Source organism: Leptonychotes weddellii, chromosome 8, assembly GCF_054177405.1.
Source record: "Leptonychotes weddellii isolate Sample4059 chromosome 8, ASM5417740v2, whole genome shotgun sequence".
NCBI classification, from domain to species: domain Eukaryota; kingdom Metazoa; phylum Chordata; class Mammalia; order Carnivora; family Phocidae; genus Leptonychotes; species Leptonychotes weddellii.
In genome coordinates, this window is record NC_138376.1 from 117775503 (window position 1) to 117789957 (window position 14455).

Here is a 14455-nt window from a genome sequence, read left to right on the forward strand (position 1 = left end):
AGTCTTACATGGATATTTCTGTTCATTCTCCTAGAACGACTTCCAAACTTGAGGAATTTCAAATGAATGATTGAGTGATACTGTTTAAAAGTAAAAACCAATTATTTCTGGTGGGACAGTGCAAGCCTATGATGACAGCCCCTACCAGGCAAGAAGCTCTCGAATTCCTCAGTGAGGTTCCTACTTCAAAAATCAAGCTGTTTCTTAGAGTTGTCCAATTATTCATTAATATCCAGAGAGGGATGACCAAAATCACTGGCAACCATATTTGGATATATTGAAAGTGTAGTTTTAACTGACAACAATGACTACAACAACAAACTACAGAGAATGTGTCCATCTGCCTGGCTATATTATACCTCTAGGGCAGATTCCTTCTGGTGGAGATTTGAATGAAAATTTTTCCAATCTTCTTTTGCAGTTGCAACTTTGGCCTGGATGCCATCAGCTTTCTCTTTGGTCAACAGAGTACTCAAAAGTTCTCCTTTAGACAGCATCATGTTTAGCTTGTGCTGTCCATTTTCACTTTCTGACAAAAATTCCTACAAAGAAAAAGGCCAAGATTAGGTATAATAAAATGCTCTATGCTTTAAAATACATTGATTATCTACTTATTTCTTGACACAAAGAGAAGAAAGAAACCATTTTTATAGCATATATTAAATGACTAAGACTCTTTTACCCCTCTAGACATTGGGAATAATAATCTTATGTACCTGATATGGTTATTGTGAAAATTAAATGAGAAAATCTGCTTAGGGTGCTCAGGAACAACGCTTGTCATATATAAGGACTTTTATTAGTTCCTACATCCCTATTAATATATAAAAATAGCATGCTTTTGGGCAAATGGACTAGTTTCTTTTCATATACACAATTAATTGTTGTTTCAAGCAGGGATTTATTTGAAATCTGAGTTTCTTAAGCATGAATTTAATATGCTTATAAAAAGATTTAGAGGCACCTTTTTAATCCACTTAAGCACTGTTATTAGCATTAATTGTTGGCACTCTTACCTGTATTTTCTGAAGACTTGTTGAAACTTCACTAATATTTTGAGGTATATCAAAACATTTGGCAGTAGTGATTTTTGCATTAACCAACCACTGCTGGAAATCCTTGAAGGCTCTTCGAAATCGTTGCTGTAAAATCTGTTCTCTATTCTGACAGCCCTTGGATGCTTGCAAACAAAGACTAACACCAGGATTTGAAATGTTTAAGGGAAGGGAAAAAATGATAAGATAGATTAAAATAAAGTTTGATAGAATCAACAGTTCTTAAAGTATGCAGTCACATTTAGCAAGGTAGTTAATGATTAATTTATCATGCCTTAATAAACACACTTCTGGCTGCTTATTTGTATAAAAATCTTTTGCATACCAATAAGGTTCATGCTCACCAATTATATTCTTTAATCAAGCCAGAAACTTTTCCACTGTATGTACTGAGGTCTCTGGAAAATCGACAAAGTTCATTCAGCTGAGACTTAAGATCCTCTATTTTAGGCTCTGCTTTTTGTAGGGCATCCAGTATCTCCTATTAGGAAATAACAAGACAGAGGAGCAAGCACTTAAATTGGGTAGTTTCCACAGCCTCACACTATACATGCATAAATCATATTATAAATTACTAGTGAGGGAAGAACCAACGTAATAGATTCAGTAAATAAATGCATCCTGTTTTCAGGAGTCTTCATGGCAAATAATAGCACTTGGCTTACTTGCATCTTTTTCTAGGATGGATAGGCACTCTGGCATCAAACGTCACCAAGTAATCAAATGATCATGCGGTCAAATAAGTCAGAGTAGGACAAGAAAAAGGAAAGAGAAAATAACCTAAATTGCTTAATAACAGTTTGACTAGGCCATTGGAAGATAGCTATATTGTTTAAAGGTAAAGAGAAATCATTTCCAAGCAAAGAAATACTTATTTTGGATTAATATATATACACATTATATATATATAATGTGTATATATATATATGTAGAGAGAGTAGTATATGTAGTATATATAGTTAACTTTCACACTAAAAATGGCTTATAGCCCACAAGTCTGATTTAACTAGTAATCCGTTCATTTCATAGTTTTATTCACACAGTCATCCAATATTTGCTAAATGTCTGCTATGTGCCAAGCATTTTTCTGAACTCTAGGACTCCCCACAATGACTGAAGATACGAATCCTGTACTTGAAAAGCACACAATTTAACAGATGAGAGAGACACATGAATAATCACAATACTGTGAATATCTAACCCAACATAAGGTCTTGAGACTTGACAAGTACATCTCTAAAATCAAGGCCATGATCCCCTGAGTTGCACATGGTGCTCTTGTGGGATTGTCACAAGGAGCAAATGAGATCACAAATATCAAGTGTTTTGCATAATACCTGGCACACTGATAAATGCCGAACTAGTAAAAACAGCAGGTAAACAATGCCCAAATATTTAAGCAGGACTGTATAAATAATGATATCGCCATAGGAAAAAAAATTAATTGAGGAGAGCCAAGAAGATGAGTGACGACTCAGATGGCTGTTGGTGTTACTATTCTTGTTCTCAGATTTTTATCTAGACATGGCCTAGATTTGTAGGAAAACCACACCTCTCAACAAGCCAGGTCTGTGTTGCATTCCTCACCCTAGTAAATGGCTCCACCGTCCTCCCACTGATCTAAATCAGAAAACTAAGCCACATCTTGGCCTTGCCAAGAGACAAGAGACAACGAGGTGCAGTCTGTTCCAGTGACTTTCCCTCTGCACTGACTCAGTCTCCTTTTGCACATCTGTCATTTCATTCTGGAATGGCACAATGTCTTCTCAATTTGAAACCTGTTCTCCAGTTTCTCTCCTGTGTTTTCTTGTTCCTCGCTAATTTTGGATCCTGGGACTGTTCCTCCACCTCACCTATCTGGTCAGTTTGTAACAGACTTCCAGACTCAGCTCAAATAACAACTCCTCTAAGGACTCTGCCTTCCTTTGCACCTCTTGATGGGGGTCTCTCACTTGAGGACACAGCACCTCGTCAGTTCATCACAATCAATCATCCCTATTGGCTCTGAACTCACTGGCCTTTCCACCTAGACTGGGATTCTGAGACAGGTGTGGTGTTCTCTTGGTTTTAAAATTATTTATTTATCCTAGTGTCTGGGCTAGAGGAGTCTAAGATATTTTTATTTATAAAATTCATAATAACTAGAAAGTTTCTCTCTGAAACTCCAAACGCTAAACTAGTAGCTACTATTTTATACTACATTGTATCTTTTATTTAAGCAAGAATTTAGAACTGTAGAAACTTAACCATATACCAAAAGTATAAAAGCAAACAAACAAAAAACAAAACAAAACAAAACACCTGAGATTCAGAGTAGTCACTTATAAAATAGATGATATCAAAAGAAAAAAGCTTCAGACCAAAATTTTACACTAAACAAATTTCCATAACTTCATCACAAATTAAAGCATTTTAGTAGAGTCTTTCATTATATAAACATCAGGTTAAATATTTCTGTTTCAGTTAAGTACTAGAATGCATTTTTTCCCTTAGAGGTTATAAAGGTTAAGAAATTGGCTAAATTTCAAACACTAATAACCCAATAGATATTAAGAGATGACTTTTGTAAACACAGCAAACACAATTTTTTGCAACATGACTTTATATATAGATGATGATCCATTTTTACATTTTGAAATATTTCTTGGTTATCATCACTTAATTGCAAAAGAGGAAGTAAACACTTGTGAAGGTTTGTGACTATTATGATTGTCAACAATGAGAAGCCCTCCCCAACAGCAAAACAATGCTGTAAGAATCCTAACAAATTCATTATTTTGTAAAACTTTTCTTATGTATTCACTGTAATGGAAGTATTATCTCCACTTAAACATTTTTAAAATTTTTTTACCAACTTTGATTGAGATATAATTGACATATGACATTGTAACAAGTTTTAAGTATACTAAGGTGTGCTAATTTGATACATTTATATATTGCAAGATAATTACCTCCCCCCCCCGCATTAGTTAACACCTCTATCCCATCCATAATTACCATTTCTTTCTTATACCAATAATAAAAATAAGGGGAAGGCTGAGCATTGAGAGGTAATGTACTATTGTCATCAAAAGCATGAGATCTGGAGCCAAACCTGGAAGTAGATCTAAGCAGAGGATTGTCATCTTTGAATTGTCAGTAAAACTGAAAACCAATATTTACTTTTTCATTATCACATGAATGTTTTATAGGTCTCACGTACAATTTTGACTAATAGTATCTATGCAAAGAATAATGATAGATCAGAATAGTAATATAATTTAAATACCACCAAATCTTTCTTTTTAAAACTGTCACTCATATTAATGGTAGGGAAAGGAAGAGAAACAAAATAGATATTTAAAAATTATAACTGATTTTTTTTCTATCAGAGTGACTAATTCTGACCACATGGAATAATTACCAACTTCCTTGTCTCCCTTTTACAGAATTGCTTTCTACACTTTATTCTGGTGCTTAAATCTAAAAGATGAGACAGGCATCAGGAAAAAAAATAATGAGCTAGAAACATTATAAATAAAATAGCCTAAAGAGATAATAATAAAGTTTTATTTCATGGTGTGCTATATTTGTTTGAAATACTTGATTTAAAACAAGACAATGCTGGGAATACTACATGACTTTCTTACTGGCTGAAGCTATTTTGAAATGATTATAACATAAATAGAAACAGAGAAGTTTACTTCACTGAAACTTCCTTTTAAGGACATCCATGGTTCCGAGTGTTATAAAACTGCAAATAACAACAGTGTTTTGAAGATACCATTTAACAGTAAAAGGAAGGATTTCAAGCTTCTGTTCTTTCTTCACGATCCTTTCTATGCTTTGTTACATTCATGTTCTGAGAGAGATGCCATTAGTTAAAAAAAAAAAAAAGAGGTCGGAAGACAACCCGTGAGCATGACACAGGAGTTATGTTGACGGGTTAATTCAAGCACAGCTGTTAAAACCACCCCTAGGAGAGCTAATCAGGGTGAAAACTAATAGTTGTGCTTTAGGAGATTACCAAATGCTTCTTTTAAGATATAACTTCAGTCATTTAATTGTTGGAAATAGTTCACTGGCAGAAAACCAGCTATGACTCTCCGTCTATTTATGCCTCTACCCACAGGCTAGTTTTCAGGCTGAATGGCCGAATAGAATATTACAGACTCTTACACCATAAGAATGAAAGTAAAATGTCTGCATGAATAATCCATGTTTCCTACAGTAAATCATAACTCCTTCTCCCCACATCTTTAGTTTTACAGTAGTTTGACTTAGGAGAAAAGGAAACAAATCAAATTTGAAAATTTAGTTAGGTAAATACTTATTTCTTTTTAAGTCTGAATGGTGCATGTTTTAAGTTAGCAAGGATTTTTTTTTTTTTTTCAGCAACAGTGAGAACCAAACAAAATTGTTAGCATAACCACCAACAGAAAACAGGGAGCCAACTTACTTGTCCTTTCTGCCAACATTCCACTATCTCCTTATCGGTGTTCTTGCCTTCCAGGAGGGCTAACTGCTGGGCCCAAGTTGTCAGAAGGGCACTGAACTGATCCAGCGCCTGCTCCAGATGAGCCACCTGGCCCGAGAACTCCTGCTCCGAAAGGGCCATTTGGCTAACCAGGTTCTCCAAGCTGGTCTGCGTTTGGAGTACACTGTCTTCCCACTGCTTCCAGTCAGCTCGCAGGGCCTGCATCTCCGTGTCCATGAGCTCACACCCACTGGCACTTGTGTTCTGTTTCACTGCTGGAGCCAGCGACTCCACTCTGCCTCGGCGGCTTGCCCCAATCTCTCTGGAATCCATCAGCTCCTGTAATGGAATATCGTCATGGCAACCAAGGAGGCTGTGAGTCACTTGGGCTGCAAGTTTACAAATGTGTGCAGAGGGGGACCCTGTCCTGCGAGGAAGTTTTGGCAAGTGTGCCACAAGGACCGGAATCAACTCATCCACCCACCCCTGAGCTGGAAGAGCAGAGGGTTATCATCGTGAGCGCTGAGGTTTGCGGCAAAATGAGCTGCGGAATCCTGCAACCTCCTGGAACAGACTAGACGGGGACCCTGAAATCAGGCATTGTTTGAATATGTGAAATTGTTTTGATAGTGATATAAACATTTGCCTGTGGTGTGTTTCTCCTATAATTATGCAAATCTATGTTTCTCCCTAAGTTGATAGACGAGTGACCAAGGACTGCGGCAGAACTGTGCTCTGCTCAGCGTCTGTGCTCCATTTCATTTTCTTCCAGAAGATGGTGGCTTAAGTCAGTTTCAGGCTATGAGGAATCAGGCCGAGCCATCACAACCAAAGAATGAGCCCTACTCAATTTCAAACACTTCAGTACCTTAAATAAACATTTTTATAGTAATTAAAACAAATAAACCACAGACCTACTTAGTCAAAAGTTCAAAGTAACTTTTAGACTGGGTTTATTTATTGCTATTATTTTTACTTTTAAGAAACTCACCAGAAATTTAATAATTTAGGTATAACTTTTGGGCTCAAAGCACACAAATACCTTACAGGATAAGATAAAATTCAAATATGCATTACAAATTAGGTAAAATAGTGGCATTTCTTTCTGAGAACAGATTCTTCTACTGAAGTTTCTCTCACTGAATTCATCTGGTGTTTATATATTTACATATCTATTGCTCAAGTTAGGATTTTGTTAGTATTAATAAAAATTATGACTTCTGTCCTGGATTAAATAGAAGGAAAAGATGATTATTAGGGAAAAAATTCCAAGATGAAAATCAGTTACAGATTAATGAGTTACAAAAAATAGGAATGTTAAGTATGAAGCATATTGTGTTAAACATAATCTGTCTTAACTAACCTACAAATATTTCATATTTCACTAGATTCGCTTGAAATAAATAAAGCTTCTCATAATTATATATAAGAGCCACATTTTAGTATAGATCATTTAAAAGTATTTAGTTATATTGTAGTCCAAGGGGCAATCACATGAATCTTACACACAGTTAGCATTTAATATACACACACATCCTTTCCTCAGTAGCAGGATTCTAAAAACCTGCCTTGTTTATCAGTGTATATAGTAAGTAGTTATTTGGTGAAAAAATATATATATAGCATTTTAAAAAGAGCTATGTCTAATTATTGGATTTAAATGCTTATAATTTGCCTTTATGACTAATTTCAAATTTGGAGTTAAGAGGGTATCAATAGTCAAAACACAGTTTCCCAAAATACTCTCTAAAGCATTATCTCAGTTTTCTTTGGCATGAAAATGGGACATTTCAATATTTGCAACCACTAATTCCACTCACTCATCCAGATTTTGAATAAGAATGTCATCATTTTTAAAAAAGATTTTATTTATTTGAGAGAGAGAGAGAGAAAGAGTGTGTATGTGCACACGGGGTGAGGACTGGAGGGGCACAGGGAGAAGGAGAGAGAATCTCCAGCAGAGCCCACACTGAGCACAGAGCCCGATGTGAAGCTCAATCCCAGGACCAATGAGATTATGACCTGAGCCGAAACCAAGAGTCGGATGCTTAACCGACTGAGTCATCAAGGCACCCCAAGAATGTCATCATTTTAAAGTTTTTTTGAAACGACTTGAATACGTATTTCCTTGTTTTGGATTTAACTATTTAAAAATATCATATGCACACACGCACTCTTATACACACACATATTTGGCTTTGAAGTTGCCTATTCTTGGTGGTTACTCTTGGGAGTGGTGAGGGATGAACTGAAAGACAGAGGAGGTACTTATTTACTTCCTCCAAGATTCCTCCTCACCCACGCACCAGCCTCCAGTAAAGCCTGACATGGACTTCACGTTCTCCTTCCCAAATTCCAGTTTCTTCCTGCAACCTCCTTCTCCTACATTTCCCATATTTTTGGAAGTATTTTATAAAGTGTTTTAAAAAAAAGAGCATAAAGTCTAGACCATCACTCTTGACACTTCCCACACTGTCATTCCACAGCCAATTAAATCACTCATTTTCCAAATCTATTGAATTTTCTTATTGAGGGGCCTCCATGTGTCAAGCATAATGCTAAATGTTTTATGTTCATGACCTAATTTAGTCCTCAAAACCACTTGGTGAAGCAGGTACTATTGTTATTAATTTACCAATTAAGAGGTTGAAGCTTGAGGACATCAACTGACTTGCCCAACACAGCTAGAAAAGCAGTAGAGGGACAATACAGCATCAGGATCTGATTCTAGAGCCTAAGCTCTAAAAGTATTGTGAGCTGTCATTACATTTAATGTATTATTTTATAAACATCAGTTTGTGCATCATTGTTCCCAACTTTACTGCAAGTTCCTTGAAGGAATGCACAACCCTGGCTGAATAAATGGATAAATGGATAGATGAATAAAATATTAGTGAGAAATGTATCAAAGAAGTATTTTAAAGAATCACACAGATAATAAGAACTTCAAAAGGTGCTTTATCTCTTTTAAAACCTACATGATCATTATAAGATTTAAATAATACTTTCTAAGCATGTAAAAATAAATGTAGTTATTACTGTTATCATCAACTAGTATTTTTAGGACTTTTATATTCTGATGTCCAGGGATCAGAACACAGTATGAATCTTAAAGTCCTGACCACAGTTACGCTATTTATTCCCAACATTTCCTCATCTACTACTAAATCACTTAGGATTTCATTATTGCTTAATTTTTAGATTAAAATCCTTTATTTTCATGGGGGAAATTATTGTAATTTAATATTCAAATAACTAGAAATATACTTGTTCTAGCTCTCTCAGATATGTGAATTTCTATTTTTTAAGTTGCCCTTGTGAGGAGTAAACTAGGTGATAATTTTAATGTCTTTTAAAGCACTGCTTTCCATTACGTTCTTGTACTGTTGGCTATTAAAGCAGAATAAAACATCTACCATGACATTTCCAAGTTATTGCTCAAATACATTTAACTAAGTTATGTTATAAATTTCCTATCACTGCGCTGGAAAATAGTGTCTGGTTCCATCAGCCCATCAAGCTAGCATATATTTTGTAGTCTCCCTGACTATGGCCATAAGCACATTTGCCTGTGGAAGTATACACAGACGATGTCCCATTTTGCTCACAAATGTCAAGTGTTTGAATTCCTTTTTTCCCCTTGCTTATGTTTATAATTTGTGAGGTGCAAGGTAATAAACATCAACAAATAGAAAATAGGGAACATTTTAAGTAACAACCTTATCCACAGAATCTTCATCACAGGTATGTCATACTCAAGAACCAATGAAACAATGAAGTTATAATATCTGTGTACTTTCTGACCTTGATTTTAGACAATTTCTTCTGGGTGGCTGATGAGTCTCCAGACACATCTGACCACCGGTGGAGTTCTTCCTTCGCTGAATGGAGCCAATCCGTGAATTCCTGGACTGCATCTAAATACATGAGGTGATCTTTCACAATCTCTTCCACTTTCCTCATCTTTTCCTGGTAGACAAAGAAAAGGTTACTTTAACACGCATTACTGAGAATATGAAATCAGATAAAACAGCAGGTTTCTTAATGATTTCAGAAGACTTCATTCCTATTATTGAACTTTCTGTTTAAATCTTAACATGAAAACATCAAATCTTAATTAGACTGCACATAAGGAAGCAATGATTTTCCTTTAAATTTACTTTAGTGTAGGTTAGAACAAAAATCTATGCTGAATGAATGTTTACTAACATCCCTCACTAATAATCCACTTAATAATAATTACTATAATAACTATTCTTATTATTCAGGCAACAATACAGTGTATTACTGTATTATTACAGTGTAATTACTATGTACAGTATTCTGCTCAGCACTTTAAGTGCATTTTCTCATTTACTCCTCGCAACATCCCTGTGATGTAGATACTATTATTATCACTATATTGTAGGAAAGGGCATTTACAGAAGTTACAGAGGTTAAGTAACACGCCCAAAGCCAGACATACAAAAGAGGGACAAAGCCAGAATTCAAATTTAGGTCTTTTTGACTCTAGAGTCATAGAGCTTAACAATTATCAAAATACAAATTAAGATAAACTAATACATAAGTTTAAAATTATGGTATTAATAACACAAAGAGAGTTCCTAAAAGGAAAACCAAGAAAAAGACATTGTCACAAATACACAAAAGAAAAATCATGGGGGAAAGTAAAGATTCAGAGAGGGAACTAAAAACAATTTTGATATTATATAAAGGAGCCTATATCTGGAGAATAAGAATAGGAAAAGGCAGTTTATACTGTGGTGAGAAATGCATGAAATACAGTGTACATGATTGAAATCTGGAAGTAAATAGACTTGTATTTAATACAACAAATACAAATAGCAACAAAAGAAAAAGAAGTACAAATACTGACATTTGAGGCTCAATCTTACAAAGAAAAGAAGTGGACTGACCAACATCCTAGATGGAGAAAGATAAAAAACAAAGAATAAAAAATAATTCCAAGACTGCAGAAAGAGAAGGATTCATGGGCATCCATAGGCAAGTATGGTCTTCTTGTAATAACTGTTCACTAAACGTACAAATACTTTAAGAGCAGCCAGGTCCCCTATAATATAACCCACAGTATATATATTTTTTATTTATTAGAGAGCCAGAGAGAGGGAGTGGTGGACAGAGAGGGAGAGAGAAAATCTTAAGTAGGCTCCACACCCAGTGCGGAGCCCAACGTGGGGCTCCATCTCACAATGCTGAGATCATGACCTGAGCCAAAAATCAAGAGTCAGATGCTTAACCGACTGAGACACCCAGGCGCTCTGAGCCTGTAGTATATTCTTTACCTGAACCTTGAAGTTTTTTTCTTCAATATAAAACACTAACCTTGGAAACGGTGATTATATCATTAAACTGTGTTTTCAGTTCCTCTTGAGCTGTTTCCCTGAAAGATTCATCCTCTGTCTTCTGGTAGAGCTCCCTGGATTTTGAGGTGAGACTCTGCAGGGCTCTGGCATGATCTTCTGCCTCAGATAAGATGGACTGGAAGTGGTCCAGAAGGGAAAACTTCTCCTTCAGACCCGGCTGCAGTTGCAAGGGATGCTCTACTTTTTGATCCGCTGATTCCATCCACTGCTCCAACTGGTTTTTCCACTCTAGATAGTCATTCCATTTGCTAATCACAGACTCCAAAGTGCTAGAATTAATGTGACATATTACAAAAATAAGTTATCTTGACATCTCGACTGAAACCAAGTATGAGGGCACTGCATCCATGTAAGCTGTTTGATTGAATGCTATCCTGTGATGAAAACATTGCTTTTAAGTGCAGGGAGAAACACTACCTCTCTGATCCACAACAGTTTCTTCAAATGAAAATAAATCTATGTTGAATTTGAAGTAAGATGTTATAGTCATAGAGGCATCTAGAGGTTTGTCTTCCAAATGCCAATTGACCTAAATAAACAGACAAAGTTATGAGTTTTGTTGTTAAAACATCAGCACTGGGGCACTAATTAAATTTTATTTAATATATATCATTCTTATTTTTCTTGGACACAGTTTACCTTATTCAAATTAGCTGATAACTATTTATTAACTAGCATTCAAAATTTAAGGTATTCTTTCTAAGTAAATAATATCATTAGATTGATTTTCACTTTAAGGATATATATGCACAGTGTTTAGTGCTTCTGAGTTGAACGTGTGAAGGAACAAAGGCTTAATGTATTTATAATATAAGAAACATAGTCACATTAAGTCATATAAGTAATAGTCAAGTAAACAGCTCTCTAGATTGTCAAGTAAAAGGCTCTCCAGACTAGCATCTTTAAAAACTATTCTAAACTCACCCTCAGTGACCATTCCGAGCATCCCGTGCATATAATCCTATGATCCTGGAGTTAAAGTACTTACAGCATCTCCTCAAATTGTTCCTTTTGCATCAATAGAAACCTCAACATAAGTGCTTTAAAGTGCTATTCTTTCGTCAAAGAATTTTACAGAAAGTACAAATCAATCTCGCCTCTCCAGAAGCAACTCCAGGCCCTGCATCATCCTACAGTCCCACAGTATCTTAGTAACACAATCTGAGTCAGTGTTTTAGAATGCACACTACCCTAGCCTCTGAGCACTTAGAGAGGAAAAACTGTTTTGATTCGTTATTTTAGCTCAATAATTGGGGCACTGCTACTGCCCAGCATGTGGTTGTCAAATTTAATTTCTTGCTGAAAAGGAAGAATCAAGGATTTGAATCTGCTTCTTGTATTTAACGTTTTATTCCAACATCCGAAAACTAGTCACCCACATTGTTATTCACTTTTCTGGAGCTGGCCCGTTGCCAAGCATTGGGAGGGTTAGTTCATGCTCCAGCAGTCCACTCTATCAGAACCATGGGATCTGATTTTTTTTTTCTTTGCTGGCCATTATGAGTTATTACTGAGATTTAAAGTCCTGCTGACTTTGGGAGTCACCACTTATGTTCCATATTCAAAGGAAACAAAACAAAACAAAGCTTCCAAAATTTTAGTCATAACCATGCTTCACTGTTTACATTGGAGTGGGTAATTGCAGTGTTGCTTTGTTTAGTTTTGTGATGAACTTTAATCTTTTCTTTATCTATTTATTATGCTATTCATTTATTTATTATTAAGCACACACTTCTTCAGTGACCTAACACTCTATATTGCTTTCAGAATATGGCTTCTGGAAGGTAATTTAGTATAATTCTGACTGCAGGTCATTTGTCCAACCAGCTGGCCAGATTATTTGTGGATACTTGGAAAAGAGAGGAAGGTGGAAATCTCCCACTCATAAATGTAACAGCAACACCACCACCTGGTGTAACACTCAGTATCTTCCCTAATTACTCATCAGCGGCTGGTACAGGGCTTCTCAACAGGGGCACTAGGAAATCCTGGGCGGGCTAACTGTTGGCTGTGTGAGAATGTCTCCACGCACTGAAGGATGTAAGCTCTCCTGGCCATGTCACTAAATGCCAGGCATGCACCCATCACTATGACAATCAAAAACCCTACACACATTTCCACAGCCCCATTGTGGGTGACATGACTTCTGGTTGAGAAAAAGATTCATACTTAAGCTCAATAGCTGCTAATAAATTAATTTCCTGTATGTTCCTCTAAAAAGGGAAAAGTTATTAAAGACTTGCTTTGATGAATTGAAAGGAGGTATCTGACTGTGCCCATGCTGTGTATAAGATGCCATGAGAAATATTATGGGAGATGAAAATATTACACACACCCACACACACACGTACACAAAACAAGCAAACAAACAAAACCATCTTTGCCATTACAGAAAATACAATCTAGGCAAAGACAAGCAAGCATACAACTAGCTAAAATAATATGCTTGGTAACTCTACTGCAGGATACTTTCAGCACTATTTCATCATTTTACTAAGCCACTGGGTTTTACTTAGGCAAATAAACACTGAAAATAGGCTCCGTACCTCTGAGCACGGACAGAGGAGCTCATGATGTCAGCCCACACGTCTTTAAGGGTCTGTAGCTGAGTCTGAATCACCTTCTGACCTTGTTTGTTGCTACTTCTCAAGGCCTGTTCCCCTTTGCCAATGGCCATATTCAACTTAACTTCTCCTTCACCTTTCATCAGGAGAATATCCTATGAAGGAACAGTGAATACAGGTCAGTAGGAATATTAGAACCTTCTCATATTTTCAGGAACTGTTATGTTTCCCATGAGAATCAGGTAGGGAATAGCTTACTCACTTTATTTTTATTTATTTTTTTAAAGATTTTATTTATTTATTTGAGAGAGAGAGCAAGCGAGCAAGCATGAGTGGAGGGGGAGGGGCAGAGGGAGAGAGAGAAGCAGACTCCCTGCTCCCGCGGGGCTTGATCCCAGGACTCTGCTCCCAGGACCCTGAGATCATGACCTGAGCCGAAGGCAGACGCTTTAACCAATTGAGCCACCCAGGCACTCCTGCCTTACTCACTTTAAAATGAAAACACAACAACAACAACAACAATAAAATGAAAACACAACAACAAACCTGTTGCACCCTATTGCAATATGATACTTTATTAACTCCAATTTAAATTCTTGGAAAACTCGGGGCCACTAACCTAGAAACTGTACATTTATTGAATGTTGGTTTCAAAGTAAAAATAAATTATTTTGAAAATGAAGGCACACTTGTCAAAAACCTACCAGTCTCCTACCATCACTGCATGGCTAATTTCTATCTTCCCAGGTCCCCTTCACTGACTGCAGTCTGGGCTGGTGGCCTCCCTGTGTTTGCAGGACACCCTTGTTTGCTTCAATCATGACCCCTGACTACATGGGGTACTGCAAGTTACAATTTACAGGTTAGTCTCTCCCACTGGACTGTAAACACCTAGGAAGCCAGCACTAATTTTCATCTCTGTTTTCCTAACAACTTGCATAGTGCTTGGAGTAGAGTAAATATTCCACAACTTTTGCTGAATACTTACTAAGTGAC

The 14455-nt window shown here is 36.4% G+C and overlaps 1 protein-coding gene across 2 annotated transcripts in view; it reads right to left on the bottom strand.

Moving 5' to 3' along the window:
* Window positions 1–14455, bottom strand: part of SYNE1 (spectrin repeat containing nuclear envelope protein 1) — a 429147-nt gene that overhangs the window by 214097 nt on the left and 200595 nt on the right. For both annotated transcript variants that reach the window (XM_081829165.1, XM_081829163.1), the window contains 7 exons: window positions 13442–13614; window positions 10855–11164; window positions 9316–9480; window positions 5494–5850; window positions 1400–1536; window positions 1017–1194; window positions 360–542 (listed from right to left, as the gene is read on the bottom strand). In XM_081829165.1, the coding sequence (XP_081685291.1) occupies window positions 360–542; window positions 1017–1194; window positions 1400–1536; window positions 5494–5850; window positions 9316–9480; window positions 10855–11164; window positions 13442–13614 (1503 nt within the window). The remainder of the gene's footprint in view (window positions 1–359; window positions 543–1016; window positions 1195–1399; window positions 1537–5493; window positions 5851–9315; window positions 9481–10854; window positions 11165–13441; window positions 13615–14455) is intronic.